General features: G+C 42.9%; 1 protein-coding gene across 2 annotated transcripts in view; it reads left to right on the forward strand.

Annotated features, from left to right (window-relative positions):
- PTPRT (protein tyrosine phosphatase receptor type T) overlaps positions 1 to 27,216 on the forward strand; it is a 1,083,615-nt gene that overhangs the window by 474,452 nt on the left and 581,947 nt on the right. For both annotated transcript variants that reach the window (XM_024128402.2, XM_024128403.2), the window contains exon 7: positions 8,858 to 9,151. In XM_024128402.2, coding sequence (XP_023984170.1) covers positions 8,858 to 9,151 — 294 coding nt within the window. The remainder of the gene's footprint in view (positions 1 to 8,857; positions 9,152 to 27,216) is intronic.

Genomic DNA, 27,216 nt, shown 5'->3' on the forward strand with positions numbered 1-27,216 from the left:
AAAAAAAAATGGTCTGAAGAACCTAGGGGCAGGGCAGGAATAAAGAGGTACGCATAGAAAATAGACTTGAGGACAAGGGGCGGGAGGGTGAAGCTGGGGCGAAGGGAGAGTAGCATCTACATACATACACTACCGAATGTAAAACGGTTGGCTGGTGGGAAGCAGCAGCATAGCACAGGGAGATCAGCTCGGTGCTTTGCAATGACCTAGAGGGGTGGGAGAGGGAGGAGGGGATGGAGGCTCTAGAGGGAGGGGATACGGGGACATGTATATGCATATGGCTGATTTGCTTTGTTGTGCAATAGAAACTAACACAGTATTGTGAAGCAATTATACTCCAATAAAGATCTATTAAAAAAAAAAAAACAGGTACATGTACACCTTCCCTATGCCCCAGCAATTCACTTCTAGAGAAAGAAAAACATATATCCACAAAAAGAAAAAAAAAAAAAGTCATTTTGACTCCCGTGTTCATTGTACCATTATTCTCAGTAGCCAAAATGTAGAAACAACTCAAGTGTGTATCAACAAATGAATGCATAAATAAAATGTGGTCTATACATACAATGGGATATTATTCACCCATGAAAAGGAATACATTTGTGATATATGCTACAATATGGATGAACTTGAAAATATGCTCTGTGAAATAAGGCAGTGACAAAAAGACAAATTTTGTATGATTCTATTTATATGAAATATCTAGGTAGGCAAATTCATAGAGACAGAAAGTAGAGTAGAGGTTCCCAGTGGCTGGGAGAAGAGGGGGATGGGAGATATTGTCTTATGTTTATAGTTTCTTTTTGGGGTGATGGAAAAGATTTGGAAACACAGAGCAGTGATGGTTGTACAACAGTGCGAATGTAATTAATACACTGAATTGTACACTGAAAATGATTAAAATGACATATTTTATGTCATATATTTTATCATAATAAATATTTTTAACCAACCCCCCCCCCAAAAAAGCAAAATGCTTGTCTTTGGAATAAACACCCAGTTCAGGTTTATTAGAGGACATTTGTAGAAACACAAAAAAGAAAAGAAAACAGTACTCATTTCCTCACTACCCTAAGGAAACCACCAACATTTGGTCTATTTATGGCTAGGCCTTTTAAGAGGCATAGGTAGGTGGGATTTTTTGGGTTCATTTTAATTTAGTTAATATTGGACTTCTGTACCTTTGGAGAGTCTTGTCTAAGGGAGAAACTAGTCCAGAGAAATTTTTTGTGTTCATTTTCAGAATTATTGCCAAAGCAAGGGTTAACCATTCATAGCGAAGTTGCTTGCTTTTAAGCACAATCTAAATGCCATTGGGATTTCTGTCTTTTTTTTTTAAAGTTTGGGTTTTGTCTCCCATTTGGTCTGGCATGAGGCAGTGATTCTCTTCTAGACTCTTTTCTGAGAAAGAAGAGTCCTGTGGTAGTAATTATCCCACAGGACCTATCCTTTTGCTATCCCAGTTCCCCCATCCTAGAGGCAATGATTTCGACTCACCCCAATGTGGACTAGGGTCTATTTTCAAGTAATTTTTCCCCAAGGAAGGGTGTGCAGATAATATGTCTTCTGCATTTTCCAGAATCTGAAACTCTCTATCTACGGGCTTTCCCAGTGCACCACAACTTAGCTGGCTATAAAATTCTTGGGACATGAAACATCCTCTTAAAACCTTGTGTGTGTGTTATACTATTGTGGTTGGGAATGCAGACCCCCCAGTAAGGCTTCCTTGGCCTTAAGCCTGGTTCTTTAAATTACTAATCGTCTGGCATTGGGCAAATTACTTATTCTGCATCTCTTTCTTCTGTTCAGAAAAACGTGAATCATAGTATTAGCTACCCATAGAGTTGCTGTGAAGGTTAAATGAGTTAATATTTTAAGGCACTAAGAACAGTGACAGGTACATCAAAAATGTGCAGAACTCGTTAGCTGCTGCTGTTGTCATTTGTGACGATTATTACTGTTATCGCCTTCACCGTTATATCCCAGTGTTTGAAATTGAAATGATGAACTCTGGAAACTGATTTTTTTAGTCTTTTTGTTTTGTTTTGCTGGAGATCTGTTTTTGTCTAGATGCTGTGGGAATTTTTCTTTAGTCTGGTATTTCAAAATATTGCCAGTATGTGCTTAAGTTTGAGTCTTGTCATTGATTTTTCCTGCAACCCACTGTGGTCTTCCTAGTCCATAAACTCAGACCTTCATTTAGTTCAAATAATTTTTTTTAGCTATGTCTTTGATTATTGTTCTGTTCCAGTTTGTTTGATGCCTTCTCCCAAACACATCCAGTTCCCAGCTTGGATGTCCGTCCACTCTTCTCTCTGCCTCTCTCCTTTCTCTTTTTCACCCATTCCTTGCCACCTCGACCTCTTATTTTGGGAAAACTTGTCCAGTATTTTCTCTGTCCAGTAAAATGAGACATTAAATATTTATTGAACCTTGGCCATATGTTAGGCTAGGACACAAAGACTAATTCTAGTTGGCACATACTGCTGGATTGGATGCTGTATCTACTTATTATGTCTTCTTCTTGGGGACCTCATGGGCCAGAGATGACTGAGACAGTGGAGTCTCCTGCTGACAACACAGCCAGGGTAGAGTCACTAAACATATCCACGTAGAATCCCTATGGTCCTTGGCAGAAAATTCAGATACTTTTATAATTTGAACCATCTTTAATTCTAAAGATGAAAATACTGAGAACCACTAAGACTGGGTGGTAGGTCCAGGGTCACACAGCTGACTAGTGGTGAAAGACAAAGAAAGGCAGACCCCGGCCCCAAGCTAGATTCCCTTCTCCTCTTTGATCATCAATGCCTTATTTTATGAAAGTATTGCATGCCAATGGGTAGAAAAATCTAACCATCATGATGCTTTTGAAATACCTACTCTGTGCCTAGCCTTGTGGTCTCTGCAGCAGAATTGAAAAGAAAAATGAGCATGGTTTGGTTAAAAGCAAAAGAAACGATGTTCCAGTTGGGAAAAAATGTGTGCAAAAGTGTGGATGTGGGAATGATAAAATAGCCTGTGGGTATGTGTGGTATGTTGGCGGGTGGGGTAGGGTGGAGTATTTCCGTGGACTCTTATGGGTCAGTAAGTGCAATGCAGTGGGAAAGGTGATCAAGTGGGAGGCATAGGGTGATAGACAGTGTCAGAGGCCAGGCTGTATTCACCTTAAACATGTCTCAGGGCTCATTTCACATCTTACTAACATTCAGTTTTTCTCAAAATATTTGATTTCTGTCTGGAGCAGACAATACATAATCGCAAAGCTTGCTCTCCAGCTATTTGAAGCCCCGTTGCTCTCTGTAGGAATTTCCGGGGAGTCAAACTGTTATAAGTGCAAACAGCAGGAAAGAGAAAGACAGAATTGGTCTGGAGATTGCTGTCTGAGGATGAAGCAGAATTACACTAAGGGGTCACCTCACCACCTACATGTTGAAGGAGAGCCTTGACCGGTCGGGGGCAGTTGCTGCCCAGGCCTCAGGGATGATGGTCCATGGGGTTCTTGTCCTCAAAGTGCTTTTATTCCCGACTAGAGGGGGCCAGAGCCATCTCCCAACTTAGATCTCATCTCCCTGAAAACCAGGCTCCCTCCCTCTTGATTTGGTTCCAACCTTTGTCGGCAGAGAGGGCCATCAGATGTCAAACACTTCCTCCTGGCTCCACACAGCTGATGGTGTGGGACCAGGTAAAGAGAGGGCTTGGTCGTTTCATATGCGAAAAGACTCATGAATGAGAACTGATGTGTGCCTGAACAACCTCTTGTTAAGAAAGCTCATAGGAATCAAGCATCTGATGATGCTGATGGAATTGTGTGGACAGAAATGATACGGGATTCAAGGCTCATTCCCTCCAAATATTCTGGGGTTCAGTTCCAAGTAAGATTTTGTGGCATTCTTCTTAATTCAAACCCACCTGCTGGGTTACAGGCAAGCCATATTTTTGTTTTCCTTAGACTTTTTTTTAGGTATCATTTACATAGAGCGAAATACCTGTATTTTAAGTGTACAGTTTGATGAGTCTTACACAGTTCTAGTCAAGATAAGGAAATTTTTATCACCCCAGAAAGTTTTCTTATGCCCCCTTCCAGGAAATCACTCCACCAGCGTTAACACGGTTCTGGTTGTTATTATTTAATCACGCAAATCAATGTGTAGTACATTTTAACACCCCAAAAAGTTCTCTTGTGCCTCGTCCCAAGTCAGTACCTGTTCCCACAGGTAACTGTAATTCTGGCTTTTATCGCCATAGATCAGTTTTGCCTGTTCTTGAACTTTTCATATAAATGGAATCATTATGCATTCTTCTTTTTTGTCCTCTTTTGCACAACGTAATTTTCTTTTGAGATTTGCCCGTGGTGAGTATCAGTTGTTTGTTCCCTTTCCCTTGCTGTGTAGTATTCTGTTGTATGTATGTGTATCAGTTGATTGATTCATAAGCATCAACCTAGGCCTGGCTTGTGCTATGATTTTCTCCTCTTCAGCATCTTCTGAATTAACTTCTTTCTCTCCTTGTTCCTCTTTCTCTCAGTCCTTGAGCGAAAGCTGGAATGTGAGCTCCTGGCAACCAGGACTGTGTCTGTTTTTTCTGTTGCTGTATCCTCAGCGGCTAGGACTGAGGGTGACATGAAGCAGATACTCGATGTTTATATAATGAGTGAATGAATAGGTGTGCACAGTACATAGTTTTTAAAAATTGTTTACCAGTCTGGCTCTGGGTGGTACCTTACCAAGCAACTCAGAACTACAGGATTCCTAGGACAGTCTCTTTGCTCACAGACTTCATGTGACTTTCTGGCCCCATAGAGCATGCCCACATGTTCTCTGCAAGAGCTTCACTAAGCTCTCGACTAGATTAGGCCCCTTCACAGGCCTCGTAACTATTCCTGTCACCCCATCGTGACTCTCATTCCACGTTATTGTCAATGCCTCTTTTATTGGCTGCCTTACCCCGTGAGTCCATGGGTACAGACAACCTGTATTTCTTTTCACCACTAAACTGCACACACTTGGCACTCTGTCTGGCACATGAGAGGCGCAGAGGACACACTAGTTGGGGTTTCTTTCACAGGGAGTTTCTCTCTGCCAGGTTGTTCATCTCAAGACCCCACAATTAGACAAAGCCCTTCATGCAGAGAAAGATGGATTTGAAAACATGGCCTGTGCCCATTCATATGTGGAAGCCCTAATCCCAATGTGATGGTATTAGGAGTTGGGCCTTTGGGAGCTGATTAGGTTTAGATGTGGTCGTGTGTACAGAGTCCCCATTATGGAATTAATCCCCTTGTAAGAAGAGGAAGAGACCAGCACCATGTGAGGACACAGCAAGAAGGCAGCTGTCTGCAAACCAAGAAGAGGGTCCTCACCAGACACTGAATCCGTTGGAACCTTGATCTTGGACTTCTCAGCCTCCAGAGCTGTGAGAAATACACGTCTGTTGTGTAAGCCACCCAGTCTATGGTATTTTGTTATAGCAACCTAAGCTACTAAGACAGCCTCTGTGGAAGATTTCTACCTAAGTTATAACATTAAGTGGGTAGAATCATGTTGTTTTCCTTCAAATCTTTTAGCCCAGATGTTGAATCTTTGAATGTGCTGGGTGGGTCATAGTCATGGGAACCTAGACGTTTACTTGGCGTTGTCCTGGGGAAATCTTAGCATGTTTATTTTCACCCAAACGCTTGGGAACCTGGAGCCTGGAAGTCCTAGGTCTATGACCCCTACATCAAGTTCCGTTTCCTTACACGATTGTGCTCCCAGCCTTTAGCCCCTGCAACAATGGGTCAGGGTCCCAGAGAAGTGTCAGCTATTAGGGACATGTGGGCTGTCATTAGAATCTCTGTGCATTTCCTTTATTTTCAGCATAGACTCTTCAAGGGTTCATGTAGGGGCTTCAGAAGGGTTTGTGAATTCCTGAAATGATGTACAGAACTCTAGGTAGTAGGCTTATGTGCATTTTCCTGGGGAAAGTCTGGAACTTCTCACCACATTTTCATAAGGTCCTTTGTATCCCCCAAAGTTAAAGACTGCTCTTATAGACGTCTTTCAATGATCTTTCTGGTTAATTGCTTAAACATCTCAAGTACAAGAGGAGAAAACGATGGGCGGGAATGCTACCTGGGCCCTGGGTTCCAAAGCTGCCTACACCTCCTTCTAGCTTCATGGGCTCTCCCTGGTCCTTGGTTTCCTGTCTGATGACTCTGGTGGTTGGATTAGATGTCTTCATAGAGTTCTTGCCCTGCCCGTCTGAACAGTTCATCTCAGAGAGGACAGCTGATACAGATAAACACGGTCTTTCTGTGCATTATTTAAAAAGGTGGTACCTACCCAAAAAATCATTCTGTGTCTCATTCCTGCTTTTTTCTCTTTGAAAACTAGTACATGTGGCTTCTAAAGAATGGCATTTATAAATCTATAAATTACTAAAAACAGAGAAAACAAGAATAATCTGATGGCCTCTTGGTGCCAAGTGCAGGGAACACTAGGATGTACTTCATGACAATTCTTGAGGGGTCACAGGGAAGGATAGTCTGCACGTGGACATGTAAACTAGTTTGTCATTTGAGATGGAGACATTTATATCCTTGAGGGAATGTTGGTTACTCTACTTGCACCTACCTTCAGAAATACATGAAAAGGGACTAAACATTTGGAAAGATTGATACTTTATTTTCTTTCTGGTGGTCAGCAATTTACTGCTAATGCCTGAAATAGGAGAGCAGAAACCATGGTAGAAAGTCAGTGGAAGAGAGTTAATGTAGCCACTTGCTCAAGCCTTCAAGTATTAAAGCCTGCTGATCTTAATTCTGTCCAGGGCTGGTCTGTGAATAATTATACTAAGGAATTGGACAGAGTCATCACAGAGCTATAAAATATCACCCGTGGGGCCTCATTGGAGACTGATGGGAACTCTGGAGAGTTGATAATGGTGATCAAAGGGTCTATATATTTAAAATGCACAAAGGATGAGCCCAGAAATTATCTGCCTGCCAACTTAACTTCTCTACCTGGAACAAATTATCCAAAAATCAATTTGCACACACGTTTGAGATAACAAGGCCTTGAGTAATAACCTCCATGGCTTTGTAAAGAAAAGCATCTAGCTTGACTAATCTGCTTAATTTCCTTCTCTGACCAAATGGCAGGCTATAATAGAGGCAATCTGAACTTGTCCCTGAAGATTTGCTTCGAGTCACACTGAGAAAATATTGTCCACCTCTGCTTCATAATGATTATTCTCTTTCAGGAGAATCTTTGTTGCTAGATAATTAATTAGAAAGAAAACACTGAATGAGCCCTATCTATCCCAGAGCTCTCACCTGAGTTCCAAACTGAAACTCATACCTGCCTTAGCCACCTGAATAGCTCAGAGGCTCTCCAAAAGTTCTTGAACACAGTACAGTTGTACTCCACCCCCAAATGCCTTCCCCACCCTTCACTTCCTAGTTCTACTCCAAGAATCAATAACTTGTTCATACCCTTTGATAGATAATCCCCTTCCTGGAAGTTGGTCCTAAGAAAATATGAGACGAGATGGACTGGAATCATCTGCACAAAGATGTTCATTGCAGCAAACAACTCATGTGCCCAACAATCGGAGAATAATTAGTGTAATTATCTGATGGACTGTTCTATCACTATTAAAGACAGCGGTGGTAAAATCCACATAGTATATAAACAAAGTCCTTTGGATCTAATAAGTGAGGGAAGGAAAGAAAATCTGCTTTGGGACTGTGTGTTACTGTAACCACAAAAAAAAATGGTTTAAGTATATGCATAGAGATTGGAATGGAACATGGAGAAATAAAAATGGTGATTATATTGGGTGGTAGGGAAGGGGGCCTGTTTTCTTTCTTCTCACTTCTTTATTGTTGTCCCACTGCCATTTTTTGCTACAAATAAAAATAAATATATCCACCTTGATCTGTAGAAAATGGGTATCGAGAGGCAAACAGCTTTCCAAAGGGAGAGTGGGTCTTGAAAGGCATCAGATGTGGGTTCCATCCTGCCTTACCTGCTCCACTATCTTGGTTAGGTGATCTGATCACTTGGGTTCTCAGTTTTTTAATTCATTAAAACGGAGGTGATAATGTCCCAAGAATTACACAAAGTGATGCAGATGAGATTTTCTGGTAAATAAGGATAAAGTGAATGATAATTTGCCAGTGAGCTAAAAATTGCCAGAAAGAGGCCACCATTAATGCTTGCTGAAATTCTGGTCTGTTTAGCTGAAGTTATAGAACTTAATGGAAGAGAGATGGCAACGCATAGGAGATCCAAGATTACTCAGCATGACTTTTCCTTGACCCTTGATTTCCACTGGGGTCACTGTGGCCAGTGCCCCTCTCTCTGCTGGAGGAAATTGCTAGGGTTGAGGAAGAAGCTGAATTCCTGCTATGCCGTCATCCCTTTGCTACTTAGGCTCCTATCACTATTTGGAAGAACGTCCACTAACAATCTATGTGTTCCTATAAAAGAAATGTTTGTAAACTCCTGACTCTCCCGGGTTTTGAACCAAACTCCGCTTTAGTAAAGGCAGGTTCTCATTTGAGGATAGAAAAGAGACTGTTACCCCAGGCAGCTTTGCCGTGTTCAAGAAAAATCTTTTCCTCACTGGCCATCATTCTCTCCTTTCTTTAAATGAAGGAGATACAATAGGTGTTGAATACAGTTACTTGAGAAATACTGATTCAGGTATTTACATACAATTATTTAGTTAAAGTAGGACGTGAATGGGTTGCGAGAGGGATTTGGGCTGTTTTCTATGGCTGTCCGGAAATCTGTCCTTTGTCCTCACATGTTTGGAGTCTGCTCTATAAACCATTTGGGTCTGACATCCTTTGCTGATTCCTGTCTTTCAGAGCCTCCCACGCCCATCGCCCCCCCAGAGCTGCTGGCCGTGGGGGCCACATACCTGTGGATCAAGCCGAATGCCAACTCCATCATTGGAGACGGCCCCATCATCCTGAAGGAAGTGGAGTATCGCACCACCACCGGCACCTGGGCAGAGACCCACAGCGTCGACTCTCCCACCTATAAGCTGTGGCACCTGGACCCCGACGTGGAGTATGAGATCCGGGTGCTGCTCACGCGGCCAGGGGAAGGGGGCACGGGGCCGCCGGGGCCTCCCCTCACCACCAGAACCAAGTGTGCAGGTAGGACTCCGCTTCCTGACTCCGTTTTGAGAGGTGGGGCAGTTGCTGGGAGTGATTGCTCCTGGGACAGTCATTCCTCAACTGTGGTATGAGTGTGCTTCCTGTTGTGATTAAAAAAAAAAAAAAAAAAAACCCCACAGAGTTTTGGTCTTGCCTTAGAGGCTCCAGAGGCATCTCTGGGGACCTCTCGGCTTTGACTGGGAGTCTTAAGAACCACCTGACTCTAGCTGTGTCATGGAGAGGTCCCTGGTCCTGACAGTGTTTCCCGGGACACTGGTTCCCTCTCTCCAAGGGCTTCTGGTGCCACTGGTGTGTCTGAGCCTTCCTAGTGCTGACAGTGTCTCTGAGGGCTCCTGGCCTTGTTTCTTTGAGGGCTCCTGGGCCTGCTTCTCTGAGGGCTCCTGGCTGTGTCTCTGAAGGTTCCAGGCTCTGGTTGTATCTCTGGGGGCTCCTGGCTCTGACCATGTGACCTGAGGCTCCATTTGGTCTATGTCTCTGAGTGCTTCTTGTTGCATATGTCAGGTGTTCCTGATTTTATTTTTGTCCCTGAGGATCTCTGGGCTGGGCCTGTGACCCTAATGAGCTCTTGGTTTGGACAGTGTCCCCGAGGGCTCCTGGTGCCAGCTACATCTTGAGTGCCTCCTGGCTCTGAAGGCGTCTCTCAGTGGATTCTGGAAATGCCTTAGTTCCTGAGAGCCTCCCACCTCTGTGTGTCCCTTGGGGGTTTCTGGCACCTACTTAGGAGTCTGGGCTGAGACTCTCTCTCCAAGGGTCCTTTGGTTCTACATCCCTACAGGCTCCTGGCTCAGTGTTCCCTCCAGCCAGGCTCCAGCGGTTTCTCTGAGGTTTCTGGATGCTGCTAAAGAGTTTGCTGACTAGGGCTATGTATGGGAGTGTTCTTTGTATCTATCCCCAAGAGCTCTAGGCTTCTGTGGTGTTTCCAACAAGGGGTATTGTCTGGGATTGTACCCCTGACTGTACCCCCGAGATGTTCTGGCTTCAAATGCATGCAACTCAAGAAATTAAAAGGACTCAGTGTTTTATGGGTTGGTTGGTTGGTTTGGTTTTTGCTGCAAATCACATTATTTATTTTATCTCATTTTTCCTAAGTAACCATTTGATGTAAGTACTTTTATCTCATATATCAATGAAAGAATAGAGACTCAATATTTTAAAAAATTTTATCCAAAGTCATAGAATTGGCCAGCAGCACACTCAGCATTTGCCCTCAGGTTTCCTGACTCGAATGCCCTTGATCGTGTGGTGTACAGAGCTGGCGGTGCTCCAGTGGGGGCCCAGGGAAGTGGCAACATGAGCCATTGACTTCTGAGGGAAAAGGAATCCCTGATAGCTTCTGGGTGGGGAGAGAAGGACCCATCAGCACAGTGACTTCCGTGGAACAAAAAAGTAAAACACAGTCAGTTCTGCTATAATGCAACATACGTGTGCCTAAAAATCATCGCACTATTCAAAGTTATGCAGTAAAAACCACTGGGCTTATGGGGGAAAATGGGGCTGGGGCACAGCACTCATCAGTGACACACCAAAAAGAGAGGAACCTGGTAAAAATGGCAGCACAATTGTACACATGTTAATGGCCAAGATATGCATAAATACTGTAATACAATACTGTAATACTGTGTTACCCTGAAACGTCCTGGAGTTTGCCTGTGGAAATGGGTATCAGAAAGGCTGCAGCCCATGAGCTACCGTGCAGTGGTGGAGGAGGGCTGTCTGAAAGCGGCAGTAAGTTGTGATACCATGTGTGGATCCGTGTGGCTCGTAACACACACAGTGATGAACGAAGGAAGCAGGTAGATGTTTGAGGTGGGTGCGTCTTGTGTGTTCCTATGTGACTCAGTCCAGCTGGGTGCACTTTTCTGCTTCACTAGTGTTTCTGTGTACAAAATCTCACATAGCAGATGTGAAATTCATGTTATGCTCACATTGTTCCCTAATGTATCAATCGTGTTGGAAGACATTTGCATTTTCAAAATAAACGTGATAGCAGAACTGACTGTAACCATTCTTAAATATCTCAGTAGTACGTCTTGGTAGCATGTAACCCAAAGTTAGTGAGTATTTCCTTTGCTTGGGAATATTCCTTTGAATGTTATTGAACCATCACGAGGAACAGAGATGCCATTTTCTTGAGTAGTTTCAAAAACAGGCCTTTGGTAAAATTCCTCATTGAAACCTGATTATAAAACTTACTACTTTGAAAAGACATAAGGATATGTTATTAAACCGGGTAATACCTTATCTCAGCGTTGCAATTCATATTCATCCTTAAAAATAATTGATTTGATCCTGCCCATGAGACTTTTCTCTTTCTACAGGGTGTTCCCCTGCATCGGCAGGCGGACGCGCAACCACTGCGCCACCAGGGAAGCCCCGATCTTTATAAATGATATTCAAAGTACTTTAGCAGCCCCCATGGACTTATTTGCTGATGATCATATAATGCATTTTGAAATTCAATCGCAAGATGATCATCTCAATAAAAATTTACAATCTATTGCAAACTGTTTCCACGGCTGTGTAATGGATTTTACGTGTTGAAAACACGATTGTCTGACTATCACGATAAAAATTATGAGTTGGAAATGCTGTTTGTGGTTTTATATTTCAAAAAATATTGATGTTTAAGTAAGTTATGCCTAAAATCTTGAATAACCCACATTTTCCAACATGTGTCATCAAAGAGGTAATCTTCTTTTCTACACTGCTACTGATAGTAGAATGTTCTTTGCCTCATAATTAATTTTTAAGAGAATTCCAGGGCTGATACCCATTTGTGGAGGCTGTTTATTGGGGTTGGTAGTCTGAGTTTTTTCCCTCTTTCTCTATTCTATTATTAATCATACTGGAAATGTACTCATTATTTTACAAAACAGAAAATGAGAGAGTGTGGAGTGTGGAAGGTATCATTTCTTTTTGTTTGTTTGTTTGTTTGTTTGTTTTGGCTGCATCAGGTCTTAGTTGTGGCACCCGGGCACTAGAGTGCGGGCTTAGTTGCCCCGCAGCATGTGGGATCTTAGTTCCCTGACCAGGGATCAAACCCGCATCCCCTGCATTGGAAGGCGGATTCTTAACCACTGGACCATCAGGGAAGTCCCGAAGGTATCATTTCTGCCCAGAGGAATTTACAGACTGGGTTAAGATTCCAACAAAACAGCAAACAGAGTAAAGCATAAAGTCAGGTATTGAAATAGCACACTTTGTGGAGAAAAACAAGTTTGGCGTGGAAAGAGCAATGCTGTTAAAATGATCTCGAGCAGTGGATTTCAAAGTTTTGTCCCTGGACGTAGAATATCGGCATCACCTGGGGACTTGTTAGAAATGCAAATTCTCAGGCCCTGTTCCCTGACCTAGTGAATCAGAAATGCTGGGGATGGAGGCCAGAGATCTGTGCTGTAAGGAGCTCTCTGAGGGACGCTGATGTACACCCACGTTTAAGAACCACTGACAGAGTGTCATACCCAGATGCCACTTTGGTCGTATGCCCATTATATTGCTTGATCCTTGAGGCAGTTCTGAGAGGTAGACGGGGGAAAAAACTGAGGCACAGAATCATCAGATGAAGCTCACAGTCAATTACCTTCTTACAGCTAAATCTCTTGGCCTGAGGAACTCTCCATCACATGGTTTGATGGAGTTTCCTCCACAAATGTTCTCTTGAGGGTGGGACTGAGTGATAAAGAGACTGGTAACTATGGAGACAAGCTGAGCATGAATAGCCTCCATGCACTGCAGCTGTAGTCCTGTTCATCAAACATCTACTGAGTCCCTTCCACGTGCCCAGCTCTGTGCTAGGTACTGGTGGCAGCGGCATGCAATTGGAAGCTACAAGCTCAGGTATCAAGAAGATGCCAGGAGGCCCAATTCAGCAAGGGCAGGTGGTGATGATTCTGGTTCTGCCAGGTCACTAGGCAGATTCCTGGGGCACTGGGAGAAGGTTTAAACCCTTAAGGGGAGAGGTTGTCAAGAGTTTAGCTGTAGTGCAGCATCCCAGGCCAATCGTCTAGAGTTCATAGCAAGACCCTTATTAGCCAATTAAGCTAGAGCCTGGACAGATTTATCAGATAGGAACCTAGTAATGTGAGGATAAGAGAAGAGAGCCATAGATGACATTCCCAGGCTTCTGGTTTGGATGCCTGGGAGATGAGTGATGGAGCTGTCTTCTGAGATGGAAAACACAGAAGACACTTCAGGGGCAAGAAAGCCAGCCCAGGTGTGAATATGTTGTGTTTGAGGTGAAGTTGCACAGCAGGTGATGGTATAGGTCAACCTGGAGCTCAGGAGAGACCAGAACGTTACCTCTTCTTCTTCCAGCAGAACTACCAGGTTGCACCTGGATTTGAAAAGCAAAAGGATGTCTTTGTACCAATGAAAGCAGTTTAATTCTCTTTCTTCATGCTATTCTCTTGAGATGCCCCATTCATTTTTTTTTTTTTGTATTCATCATTTTGTTCCTTTTGGTCAGTTTAATCATTTGCCGTCTTTCCTGAGATATAAGCCTGGGGAGCAAACATGATAATGTACATCAAAGTGCTTTGCAAAGCTCAAAATGCTCTTTAGATACCTGTAATGAAACAAATCATTATTTGTTGCTGTTATTGTTATGGATATTATGATTATGAGTAATGATATCAAAACAGGAAGTCTTACTTGTCCACTTCTCTGAACCGACTGGCATTTGGAAGGGTGGGCCGTATTCTTTTGTTGTGTTTCATCATCCCATGGGAAATCCCATTTCAGAACACGATGATCATACTGTAGTCTGGACTCTTAGAGATTTTCTGGTCTAGAGCAACAGGCGGTTTTCTCTGGCACAAACGCAATAGCAGACGTCCAGTAATAGGAGCTGGGTCCTAGAAGGGCTCTCTGGTGCCCACCCAGTCTCACCTTGAATGCCAGCTCTGATGGGGGTGCTTATGTTCTCCCATGGAAGACCAGGTCACTGCTGGGGATCCTGGGTGGTTATTATTATTCACTACCCAGTGTTAGCCTAGTTATCATAAAACTCTGGATGGGGTCCTAGTTAGGAGCAGAGACTATCCATTAGGTTGAAAGAGTAGGGGCAGTAGGCAGGCTCTTTGCATCAACTGTCTGGAGTCAACAAGGAGAACCAAGGCCAATGGCATTGACGACAGGGCCCAAGGTCAGTAAGCGGGGAAGGCAGGTGAGAAGAACAGAGGTGCGGACACCATACTGGTCCAACCTGGCCCTGCATCTTTTCTGCAGGTACCGCTTTTAATGGCCCGGGCACTTGCTTGTTGATGTCTTAAAATGATCACTCAGAAACTCTCCCTCATTTTTACTCAAATCTGCCTCCATGCGACACTCACTTATGGATTCTGGTTTTACTTTCGGGTGACCTATTCCTCCATATCTCAAAAACAGGTCTATAGCAACTGAAGTTTTCTCTCTTACGCTCCAGAAGTCTCTTTCCCCAAAAGCTGTGTTTCAGCCAGACCCTGGGCAGCTCTCTCCACATCATAGCTGTGGAATCACAACTCAACAATTCAGCAATCCAAGTGATCATACATCCCCCTGTGATTGCTTACTCTTGGAAAGCAAAGGGCCCTTGGCTGGGAGTCCGCTTCATCGTGGTCTCACAGGGTTCAGGTTCTCTGAGTGAAAAGCGACTTGATACAGCCAGACACACGACGTGCACTGCTGATTTGGAGAGCTCTCTTCCTGTTGCCTCCACCTGAGGGTTGATTGCACATTATATTTTATTTACATATTTATGGATTTCTACTTGAAGTGATGTGTGTCTGCCCTGCTCTTTTCTCCAAGGGGATAAAAAAGAGAAATTCCAATTGCTGGGCTCAGTGAAGTGAGGGTAGCCATTAGAATTTAGTGAAAAGAATAGGGACTTTAGAGCTAAAAAGATTCCGATTTTTATTTCAAGCTGGCACTTGTCAGCTGGATGACCATGGGTGAATTACTTCTCCTGTCGGTGCCTCGGTTTCTTTTCTTCCCTTTGTGAGAGATTACGGTATACCACTGGGTTGTGAGGCTTCAGTGCGACAGGTTATCTGCCTGGCAGAGAACCCAGGACATAGAAGCCCCTTTTAATGAACAGTTTTTAGAAATAATCTCAGGCCGGGGAAGATGCCCTTCACTGTAGCATCGTGGACCCTGCTGGAGAGGGTTTCTCCAGTTGCTGTTCTCTTGACTCTCTCAGCAGTGGATTCATTCAGAAGCTCTGATGAGTGGCTCGGCAGGTGTTCCGGAGTCTTTGACTTGTGGCTGCAGGACCTAGAGGTGGCTGCAGTGGTGCTTGATAATGCGGGAGGGGGAGAGGGGAATTGTCCTCTTATAATTCTGTCTCCAGTCTTCAGTAAGAGAGAGGAGCATGTCTTCCAGACCCTTCTCTCTTCTGGGAGGCCAAGGCTAGTGGGAATGAGGCCTTGGCAGACAGGGAGTGGAGGTGAGTCCTGACCCTCTGCAGTGAGCATCCTCAGATTGGTGTGTTTTTAGTCTAGCTTGCAGTTCTAGGGCAGAGCGGCGGGATAGAGAGAGGGAGAGCGGAATCTAGGGTCTAGAGAATAGAACAGAGCTACGTAACTAGCATTGCAAGGCTCTCGTTTTATTTTTTTTTTCATTTCTGTAAGCCTCGGTTTCACTCTGTAAGGTGGGGGTAGCGTAACCCGGCTTAACTCGTAGGGCTCTGAATTAGAAGTAAATGGACCAAAGAAGATATCCAGATCGCCAACAAACACATGAAAGAATGCTCAACATCATTAATCATTAGAGAAATGCAAATCAAAACGACAATGAGATATCATCTCACATGATATTTTCAACTTACCATGGGTTTACTGGGACGTAACCCCATGGTAAGTTGAGGAAGATCTGTACAACAGAAGCAGCAGCCAAGGAACCAGTAGGAGAAATAATGGTTTTTATTTAAAGACAGTCACGGCATGGAAGCAACCTAAGTGTCCATCAACAGATGAATGGATAAAGAAGATGTGGCACATATATACAATGGAATATTACTCAGCCATAAAAAGAAATGAAACTGAGTTATTTGTAATGAGGTGGATAGACCTGGAGTCTGTCATACAGAGTGAAGTAAGTCAGAAGGAGAAAAACAAATACCGTATGCTAACACATATATATGGAATCTAAGAAAAAAAATGTCATGAAGAGATTAGTGGTAGGATGGGAATAAAACACAGACCTACTAGAGCATGGACTTGAGGACGTGGGGAGGGGGAAGGGTAAGCTGTGACGAAGTGAGAGAGTGGCAGGGACATATATGCACTACCAAATGTAAATTAGATAGCTAGTGGGAAGCTGCCGCATAGCACAGGGAGATCACCTCTGTGCTTTGTGACCATGAGAGGGGTGGGATAGGGAGGGTGGGAGGGAGGGAGGCACAAGAGGGAAGAGATATGGGAACATATGTATATGTATAACTGATTCACTTTGTTGTAAAGGAGAAACTAACACACTATTGTAAAACAGTTATACTCCAATAAAGATGTTAAAAAAATAAAAAAGAAAAAAAAAAAAAAAGAAGTAAATGGAAACTTCCTTCTGGGCAGGATGGTGGTATGAGCACAGACATCTAACTCCTATCTCTGCCCTGCTATGATCTTGGTGGGATCATCTATAAATCTTAGGGAAACACAGCAAGATCAGCCAATAGAAGTAGAATCACCATTCCACCCAGAATCAAAGCAATATTTAAAGATCCATGGAGAACTCATTAGCACTGTGAGAAACTAGGGGAGGAGAGGTCTCCCATGCAGGCCATACCACGCTCAAAGGGACATTATCACCGGAGCAGGGCACGTGATCCCAGACTGAAGGCAGCCACAGAAAAGAGACTAAGACCACCTCTTCCTCAAAGTGATTTGGAGAAGGGGTACTGACTGTTCTTCACTTCCCCTCCCTCCCCCATGCCGTCGTTGTCTCTGCTGCTTTGACACTTCCTTTCTTCCCTGGAGTGTAGGACCTTGGAGAGAGTTACCTCCAAGGGGCTAAAAAGGAGGGAAGGCCTCTTCTCATCACACCTGGTTCAGGAGCTGCTGCATGAGACAAGAAGTGTCTGCAGAGGAGCAAAGCATCTGCTAGGGCACGAGATGCCCACCTCCTCTTCCTGTGGAGAGGACCCTCTCCCCTCCCCTATGTGGACCCTCTCCCCTCCCTGCCGCTGCACACATAGTACCTACAAGTGGTTACCGTAGACCCCGCTCCCACTTGGCTTAGGGGAGATGAGGAGAAAAGAGTTTTCTCACTTTACACCTGCAATTCACAACCTCAGGGACTTTCACCCCAGCCTGCACAGTCTCCTTACTGGGTGGGCGGAGCGTGGTATCAGAGCAAAGAGTGAGGGTCCAGTTGGACACCTCTTAGCAGTCTCTGGAAGGGACATCTGGAAGTGTCTTAGCTGTTCTCTGTAGAACGGGGCAGCACTTACTCCTTACTCTTCGTGGTTTTGTAGCCTTGGGTAAAATTCCAAAGTGGCAAGAAAAGCCCTATTAAACATCCTGTTACGTTTAGATTTTCCTGCAACCCTCTGCTCCCTAGAGAACTAGGGCCACCTGGGAGGTGAAGTGCAGTAAGTCAGCAAACACACCCTGGTAAACACTCCCCCCTCCCTCCTAACTTTGAAGGTTGAGTTTAAAGAAAAAGTGAGCCACAGAGAGGTATTAATGAGAATAAAAGCTAACAGTGTTTGTTTGTTTGTTTATCAAGCTAGCTGGACTAAAGACATGGCCACCAAATATATTAAAATTGGAGGTCAATCATTCCTGTACTGATGGAAATCTTGAAATAACAGCACAAAGAAAATGGATGATTATAGTAATGAAAACAGCAGCTGCCCTTGAGTATGGTAGCTTGAGTATCTTCCCTACATGAGGGCCATTGTATTGGGCTTGTTACAAGTAACTATTTTATTTGTAATTCTTGCACTAGGAGGGTGGGTATAATTTCCTCCACTGACTGGAAGGTAGGTGACTGACCCAAGGCCATATACCTGCCCAAGTGGCCCAGCTGGGATTTGAACTTTTAATTACAGAGCTGCAAAGCTCCAGCTCTTCCTCATATGACCCCTGAAATCCAGCATCATAATGAAAGCGTAAGGCACCGTGATCAGAAATGCACCGATGAACAAAGTTGGATATTAGAAAAACTATTGGTCTAATGCTTCGTATCAGTGGGTCAAAAGATGAAAACCATCTGGTCTTCTCCGGGGAGACTGAAATGTAATTTGAAAAAATTCAGCCTTCATTACCGATCAGAATTCTGGGTAAGCTAGGAATGGAAAGGCACTTTCTTATTTCTAGCAGAAAATGTTCTTATAGCCTCAAAGCCTAAGAGAATAAACTAAACCAAAAAAAAAAAAAAAAAATGCTATTAGAACTACTAAGAGATTTCAGTATTATGGTCGGACACAAAGCAGATAAACAAAAATCAATAGCTATATGCCAGTAATCACCATTATAAAAAAAATAATAAAATGTATCCTATTCTCAAATGCAATTAAAATATAAATACTTAGGAGAAAACCAAGAAATGTGCAGAAACTATATGAAAACACACACAGAAAACTTTATCGAGGATGATAAAACAAGACCTGAATAAATGGAGAGATATATCATGTTGGATTAACAAGTTTAATATTGTGAAGATATCAGTTCTCCCCAAATTAATTTATGGGTTTAATACAATTGCAATCAAAGCCCTAATGAGATTCTTTTTGGAACTTGACAGAGTGATTTCAAAATTGATCTGAAAGAGTATATAGGAGACTGTAGTGAAGAACACTTTGAAAGGTGGTGGTTTGGCGGGGGGGTGGATTTCACTGTGAAATATCTGCGTTTATTATAGCTATAATAATTAAATCCCAGAAAATAATCCAGCATAGAGTGAAACTGGCTTTCAAAGTTTATTTGAATGGAGAATTCATATAAACATAGTATATCTGTAATTGGTTAATAATTTGGAATTGAAATAGAATGCATTGCATAGATATCACGATATGCTAATAAATAAATTCTGGATCGATTAAGAAGTTAAAAGCAGAAAAAAGCAAGAACCAGAAGAAAATAAAGAAAATATTGTTCTGTATGAGGAAGGAATTACAGTTCATTAAAAGGAAATGCATCCACCATTGAGTCATGGCTTACAAATTTAGTATGTAAAAAAAGGAAGAAGAAGAAAAATCTCCTATGCTATACTAACAAAATTCAGAAAGCAAATAGGTAAACTGAGTGTGGAAAACTATGTGACAAAATAGAAAAAAAAGGGATAATATTCTTACACATAAAGAGCTCTAATAAGTCAATAAAAATCTCATCACACTGATTTTTTTTTTTAGAAAGGGCTAAGAGGTATAAATAGGTAACCGCCAAACAAAATATGAATGGTGAAAAACAAATTTAAAATGTCCAGTGTCACAGATAATCAAATAGATGAATTTTAACCTGTAAGATTACCAAAATATATCTACTTTTAAGTGATAATAACCAGCACTGTCAAGGACAAAGGAAGCAGGCATTTCTGCAGGTGGGTTAGCTGGCACAGTGTATTTAGAGGACAATTTGCTCATTTTTTTTTTTTTTTCTAACAAAATAATCAGAGCTGCTGAAAAAGAATTGTATACATGGAGGTCATCACTGTATTATTTATAAAAGCAAAAACTTGGAAATCACTTAACTGCCCCAATAGGAACATAGTTAAGTAAAGTTTTATGCACGCACACGGTGGAATTCTATGCCGATATTATAAACCATGTTTTCAGGGAATATCTAATGGCATGGGTTCATGCTATGGTAAGTTTAAAAAAAAAAAAAAAGCTTACGAAACCACATGTGTAATTACTGTCCCAACTTTTTGAAATATAAATACACGGGCCATATCTCAGCTGGTGCCCATTTGTCAGTTAGAGCTACAAAGTATTGAGCAGAATCCCCCATTCCAGATCCTGCTCTTGGTTCCATCCTGCCCCCGAAGACATCTGGAGATTCCCAGGGGAGCACCTGTGGCCCCTGTTCACTGCCTGCTCTGAGTTCCAGAACATCACTCTGTTTTTCCTGGCTGTCCTAATGGGGTCCAATGTGAAACTGGCCCCTCTCTACCACTGTCCCAAAGCTGCATGAGTACCAGGCTGTTTCCTGCAGCAGCTGTACCTCTCTTGATGCTTGGGATGGGGGGGAGGGGCACAGGCAAGAGATGACATTGCAGGGCTGCCCAGCAGACAACTCAAAATCCTTTCACAGCCTTAAAAGTTCTTTCAGTGGGCAGAGATTTTTCCCGTTTTTCTCTCCTGTCTCTCCCAGACCACCTGCAGGTGATGCAATGTCTTCTTCTCATTTCCGGAGAGGTCTCCAACTTCAGGTCCGGTCCTCTCTTTGCACATCTTTTGCATTGAGGTGAACATTAAAGGGGGAGCGTGGGGAGGGCAGCTAAGCGATCTTAACTGAGACCAAAGCCTTTCTTTTAATGGGACCAACCCTCCCTTCAAAAATGTATTTTAGTCTATGTGCTCTCATGCACACATACAGACAACACATACCCTATATATGGTATATAGTTACATTTATAGGAATATATGTGTATGTATGTGTATATATAATATATATACATAAATGAGATTATGGGTCACTGTAAATGTTTTCTTTGTTTTGCTATGTTATATAAAATTTATACAACTTGAAAGCAGGTTTCCCCCTTCAAGTCAAATGTGAATGTGAAAGATTGTTATAAATGTTAAAGCACTCTGTATAAATGTGAGAGATTATTTTTATCATAGTTGGTAAATCATTGACATTCTTGGAAGGTGCAAGAACAGTTGCACATTTGCTGAGCCCTGGGATGCAAACCAAGCTTTACTCTCTGCTCAGATGGAGAAAGGGGTAGTCGGATGAGGAGTCTGCCTGCAGCTCCATCTGAATTAGAATCCAGGTTCTGCCCTTAGGATGCTAGACAGCTTTGGGCAGTTTGCTTAACCTCTCTGATCCCGTTTACCCATCTGTTAAATGGGGATGATACTGCTTATCTCACTGGATAGAAATAAGGGTCATTAATATTAATGATGGCTAATATTGCAGTGAATCTGCCTGCAGCCCCAAAAAGGAAGGTACGGACCATCAGCACCATCACTACCAAAGCTTAGAGTCATGAAGCTTATTAGGAAGTGGCTGAGGGTAGAGCCTATCAAGTCTGACTCTAGTCCCTGCTCTTACCCCACCTGGCTATATAACTGTAAGTGCCTGGTACAACGCCTAGAACTTAGTAGGTGTTTAGTAGATTGGAGCTTCAGGCAATTTAACAGCCTAGAGGCTCTCTTTCTCTCTCCCTGCCCAGGCCCTCCTCACCGGTAAACCCTAAGATCTTCACTGCAGTGGGTCCAAGGGACAAAGGGAAGCCACTTCCTGCGTTCCCAAAGGGATCTGGGAGGGCCGACAATTTCAAGAGCTTGGCGTGCACCCTCAGCCAAAATTATGTCAGAGCCAGGGAAATCCCAGGGTGCCTTGCCCATCCCTGGCATCCTGGAATGCAGAGACCTCATTACACTAAGCGTGGAATAGTCTGTGCATCAGGGAGCACGAAGCTGGCTCCATGCGGAGGAATTGGCTGCGCATGCCAGAAAGCGGGGAAGCCAGAGCGTCAGTCAATGGTGGTTTCTAAATCATACCCACCACTGGCTTGACCCTCAGTCATTTTGAGCTTCTTAAGTGGAGCTGTGGCAGGAGCTGAGAGGGGGCGTTGGAAGCTCTCTGGGGACCCACCAACGAGTGGATGTCCATCCACCCTATAGACTTCCCTAGCAGGGGATGTCTTGAATCATTAGAAGCATGTAACTCTTCCCACCAGTCGTTTTCCAGCTGGGCCCAGGGCTAAAGGCAGGTACAGTTGCTGCAGCTACTATGGTATCTGCTGCTGTTCTTCCTTCTTTGTCCTCTTCATCTTTGTACTTGAAAAAAATAATGTAGTATCTACAGCAAAGCAAATAGAAAATATATCTCATATACCAATTAATTTCTTTGTTAGTGCATGTTCCTTTTCAATCATTGACCCCATTCTTATGTAATTATGCCTCATGTCCTATGTCTCTGCCTGTCACTCAACACCATAAAGTAAATATTTTACATGTTCTTAAGGAATTTTCAACATTGTTTTAATGGCTCCATAGTGTCCCATAGAGTCTAACTGCCAAAATTTGCTTAACAATTCCTGTATTGTTGGATATTTGGGTGTTTCCAAAATGTCACCATCTTCCTGCCTTGTAACCTTCTGTTTGAATGATATTCTAGGCTGAATTTCAAGGAGTAAGGTATTAAAAGGTAGAGACGTCCTTATGGCTTTTGCTGCATTTCACAGATTGCTGTCAATGAAATAATTATGCTATTTTTTTAATGATATGAGCACTTTCAGTGTAACCCTTGACAAAATTATATACTATCTTTTAAAAATTTGTCCATTTCATAGGCATGAAGTGATATTTCAAGTCTGCTTTAATTCATGGCTATTTATAACCTCCACTTCTGCATTGCCTCTGCCTCGCTCACGTGTGCCAGCTGCCACGCTAGTCTTTTTTCTGTTCCTCAAGTCGTTTTTCTTTTCTTCAAAAACACCGTGGCCACCCTCTTTCCTGCCTCAGGGCCTTTGCCCAAGCTGTTCCCTCTCCCTGGAACTCTCTCCCCACTCATACTCTTCACCAGCTCATTCATCCTCCTCCTTTGCATGTCCCTTTAAAGGTCACTTCACAGAGAGACCCTACTTGACACCCTAATCTAAGTCTCCTTCCCACTCCCCTTTCGAACAATTTATGACACTGTTCACAGAACTTATCCCAGTTTGTGATTATCTAATTATTTGTGTCTGTTTGTTTATTGCATGCCTGTCCATTAGACGTTGTGCTTCCCCAAGGACACTCTAGCTTCATCCGTGCTGGTCACTAGTGCCCGGAATCATGACTGACACATAGTAGGCACTCAGTAAATCGGTGTTGAATGCATGGATGTTGTAGAGATATACGTGCTACACTGCAGAAAATTTGGAAAAGCAGAAAAATACACAGACAAAAATTTAAGTGACCCAGCAAGGCATCTATCAGAGATAAAAACTATTACCAAGTTGGTGTTTCTAATAGTTTCATGTGTTACATTGAACTCATTAATTAATATGGTGTTTATGTTGGTCTTTGGGATGCAGTTAGGTTTCAACTCCCTTTATAACCATTTGACCTATTGTCCCAGCGCCATTGGTGGAATAAGCTTACAGTGCCCCAAGCAATGAGGAACTGGGGAAAGGAGGAGGGAATTCTTTATGGAGAAGGGAAGGAAGCTGGGAGCCTGACCCAAAGAAGGTTTGCAAAAGAAAGCCTGTCAGAGAAAGGAGGACCCTAACTGTGAATCTCCTGACCTGGCGTAATAGCCGGGCAGACATCCAGACCACAGTTCGGGAAACTCATTTTGGGAGGAAAACCCCAGGCCCTGTCCAAGTGGCCAATACCACCTGTGTTTGTAAATCCTTTACAATACTATCTTTCTAGAGCCTTTGATAAACATTATTGATCCTCATGGTGACTCTGAGACTAACTGGGATAATCACCACCATTTTACTCTAGGGGACATGGAAGCTCTCAGGAGTTACCAGACCTTCCCTATATCTCAGATCTTGGGATAGCTGCGAAATAACATCCTGACCCCAAACTCTTATGACTCCCGCCCTCCGGCTACTGTCGAAGGTTTCAATGAGCTGTGAATCTTGGATTAACCTGATAGCTTGGGGGAAAGGTGGGGGGAACAGGAGGAGGCAGGAGTTCTGATTAATTGATTCCTTTTTGAATTTGAAGGTTAAGCAGAAAGTCCATTTAAAGTTGGCCCAGACTATTTTATATAGGATGGTATATGAACTAAGCACAATAAAATTGAGCCCAGAGGAGTATCCCAAGGAAGAAGTCAATAATGGACCCATAACTGCCTTTTACAGTGGGTATGGTACGTGCCCTTGGCCACTGCACCCGCCCCAAAACGTTTAATCAAAGCCATGGCAGTTTAGGCATCTAAAGACCTCTGACAGGCAGTTAACGGCCATCCCACTGTCTTGAGCTGTCCTAGACTCTGAACTCCCTGAGGACAGAGCCTTGTGCATTTCACTTCTGTGTCTGGCTGGTACATCCAGAAGTCTGAAGCAAGGATGGGCATGCATCCTCAATTAGGTGTGGCTAACAAGATTAATGATATTCTGTATTGTGGGGAGTTTAGGATTCAGAATGATTGGGCAACGGAATGCCTGTAATATGCCAAGAGCATTAAACTTCATTCTGGACACATATTTTCAAAGATACCAGATAGGGCTTCCCTGGTGGCGCAGTGGTTGAGAGTCCGCCTGCCGATGCGGGGGACGCGGGATGGCCGCTGAGCCTGCGCGTCCGGAGCCTGTGCTCCTCAACGGGAGGGGCCACAGCAGTGAGAGGCCCGCGTGCCGCAAAGAAAAAAAAAAAAGATACCAGATAAAAGATATTACCTAGGAGAGTGCTGGTTCTCTGGGGATGAGCTGTAAACCAAATCATATGAACAGACTGGAAGGATGCTGATCAATATCTTTGCTTGCAAGTTAGAGAGACTCTGATACCTGGAATTGTTCAGACTTCTGTACGTGGTGGGAAAGTTAGGGCAGCTCTTCACATTTTCATGGCATTTTGTAGTGATGGTGAAAGAAATATGTTTCTATTCTTTTTATTTTGGAAGATACAGAAAAACACCAAAAGAATATAAAAATCACCCATAACCCCACCACTTGGAGATAACTACTCCAAATTTTGGTGTAACTCTTCCAGTGATTTGTTTTTGTTTTTTCTAATGCAGAAATGTACATCTCTTTACACAAAATTAAGCCAAAGTGTACATGTTCTATAACTGACTATTTAGCAGTATATAATGAACATTTTCCCATGCACTTATTATTTTTACTTCAGTAAATACAAATGGGTATTAAATAGGTAGCGTGATGAATAAAATAGAGATGGTCTTGGTTTTTATGGATCCTGAAACTAAGGGGGAGATGTATATTACATTGAATGTAGATACAGAAGTATAGTCTGTCCTTAATATCTGCAGATTCCATGATTGCAAATTCATCTACTTGCTAAAATGTAATTGTGATACCAAAAGCAATACTCACAGTGCTTTCACGGTCATTCACAGACATGTGCAGAGAGGTGAAAAATATGAGTTGCCAAATGCACACGTTCCCAGGTTGAACAAGGAGACGCTCTGCCTTCCTGTTCCAGGTCTCCTCCTGTAAATAATATCCTTTTCACGGTCTGTTTAGTGCCATGTTTTTCCCATTTTGGTGCTTTTTGTTGCTGATTTTTCTGTTTAAAATAGCCCCCAAGCATAGTGCCATAGTGCTGCCTAGCGTCCCTGAGTGCAAGAAGGCTGTGATGTGCCTTACAGAGAAAATGCACGTGTTAGGTAAGCTTTGCTCTGCGTGAGTTACAGCTCTTGGCTGTGGGCTCAGTGTTAATGAGTTAACAGTATATATTAAACAAGGTATCTTTAAACAAAAACAGACATAAAACAAGGTTAGGTATTGACCGGTTGACAAAAACGTTGTATCCGAGGCTCTCAGGAGCCTAGGAGCAGTGGTTCGGTATTTGCTCATTCAGTGCAACTTCATAGAACGTAACTATTGCAAATAGAGACAACCAACTCTATGTATATGCAAATCAGTAAGGTGGGGGGTGGTCAGGAATGGAGACATACATTTGGCTCTAGATAGCTCTTAAAACGGTTGAAAAATAATTTTCAAGACAAGGTAAAAATCACAACTCTCGTACAGAAGTAAAATCAACGTGATTTTATTTGATTCATTTACGAGGAAACCGGTGAGGTGTCACAGCCAGTGCAGAGGAAAATCCAAAAATCAGAGACATTTATAGGTGAGGAATGTTGACATGAACATTCAAACAAAGGCAAAACTGAATTTCTTTTTTCCTTTGGGAAGGGAGAAGATTGTCCCTCCCTGAGACAGAACCATTTCCATGTCTGTAGACAAAAAATTATTCTTTATTGCTCTCAGTAATCTACAACTTGCAGGGTTTTAAAGTAGGTCCCATAGAATCATAATCTGATAACTGGGAAACTTATGCCATAGACAGTGCATAGTTGTCCACGAAAGCACGTGTCCCCCCCGCCCCCAAGTCATGCTGATGTGATCCATCTAGATAATGTGTGGAGGTAAGAGAAGGGAACCCTGGGCGATGCCCCTACCATGAGATTAGAGGTTGGGTTGCTAATTCAGAGTCAGCAAAGCAAACTGGGAAGAAACAGCTAGAGAGGCAGAAGGAAAATATGGTGCCTTTGGGCCAACAGCAAGACAGAGGATGGAGAAAGTTGTCAGCTGCCTGAAGGTTGAGTAAGACGCACTCTAAAAGGGTCCCCTTGGATTTGGCACCGTGGTGGCCACTGGTGAGTTACCATGAGCAGCTACTGAGGTGTACAAACCAGCAGAAGCCAAAGTGGCATAGGATAGGTGAAACAGGAGTGAGAAAGTAGAAATTTTGATTCAAGTCTATGCGGTTTTTTTGTTTTTGTTGTTTTTGTTTTTTCAAGTCTTTGTTTTGATTCAAGTCTTGATATGCTCTTAATGTGGATGTGCCATTGATTTTATCTGAACTTCTATTTCTGGACATTTCAGTCTTTTCTAATTTTTCAGAAATTGTCATTACTATCCTTATAGATACAAATCAGTGAACACATATTTAATATCTTTGCTAGAATCAATTTCTGGAAGTGTCACTGTTGCTGGGTCAGGGAGCATTTCCAAGTCTTTGAGACAGTTCCTCCACAATTGGGTCAATTTACACCCTGCCCTTAACAGCGGATGAGCCACTTTGTTTCTTTGGACATCTCATCTATAACTGTTACAAGTCTGCATTCTCTCTTCATTCTTCTCCATTTCCCTGAGACAGTAGCTCTGCATATAAGTCATTTGGTGTTTGGAGCTGATAATCAGTGGCTTTTATTTCTTATCATCACTTACAAGTGGCAGCCCCCTATTTGGAGCAGAATCAGTTCTTTCCC

This window comes from Physeter macrocephalus, chromosome 14 (assembly GCF_002837175.3).
Source record: "Physeter macrocephalus isolate SW-GA chromosome 14, ASM283717v5, whole genome shotgun sequence".
Taxonomy (NCBI): Eukaryota; Metazoa; Chordata; class Mammalia; order Artiodactyla; family Physeteridae; genus Physeter; species Physeter macrocephalus.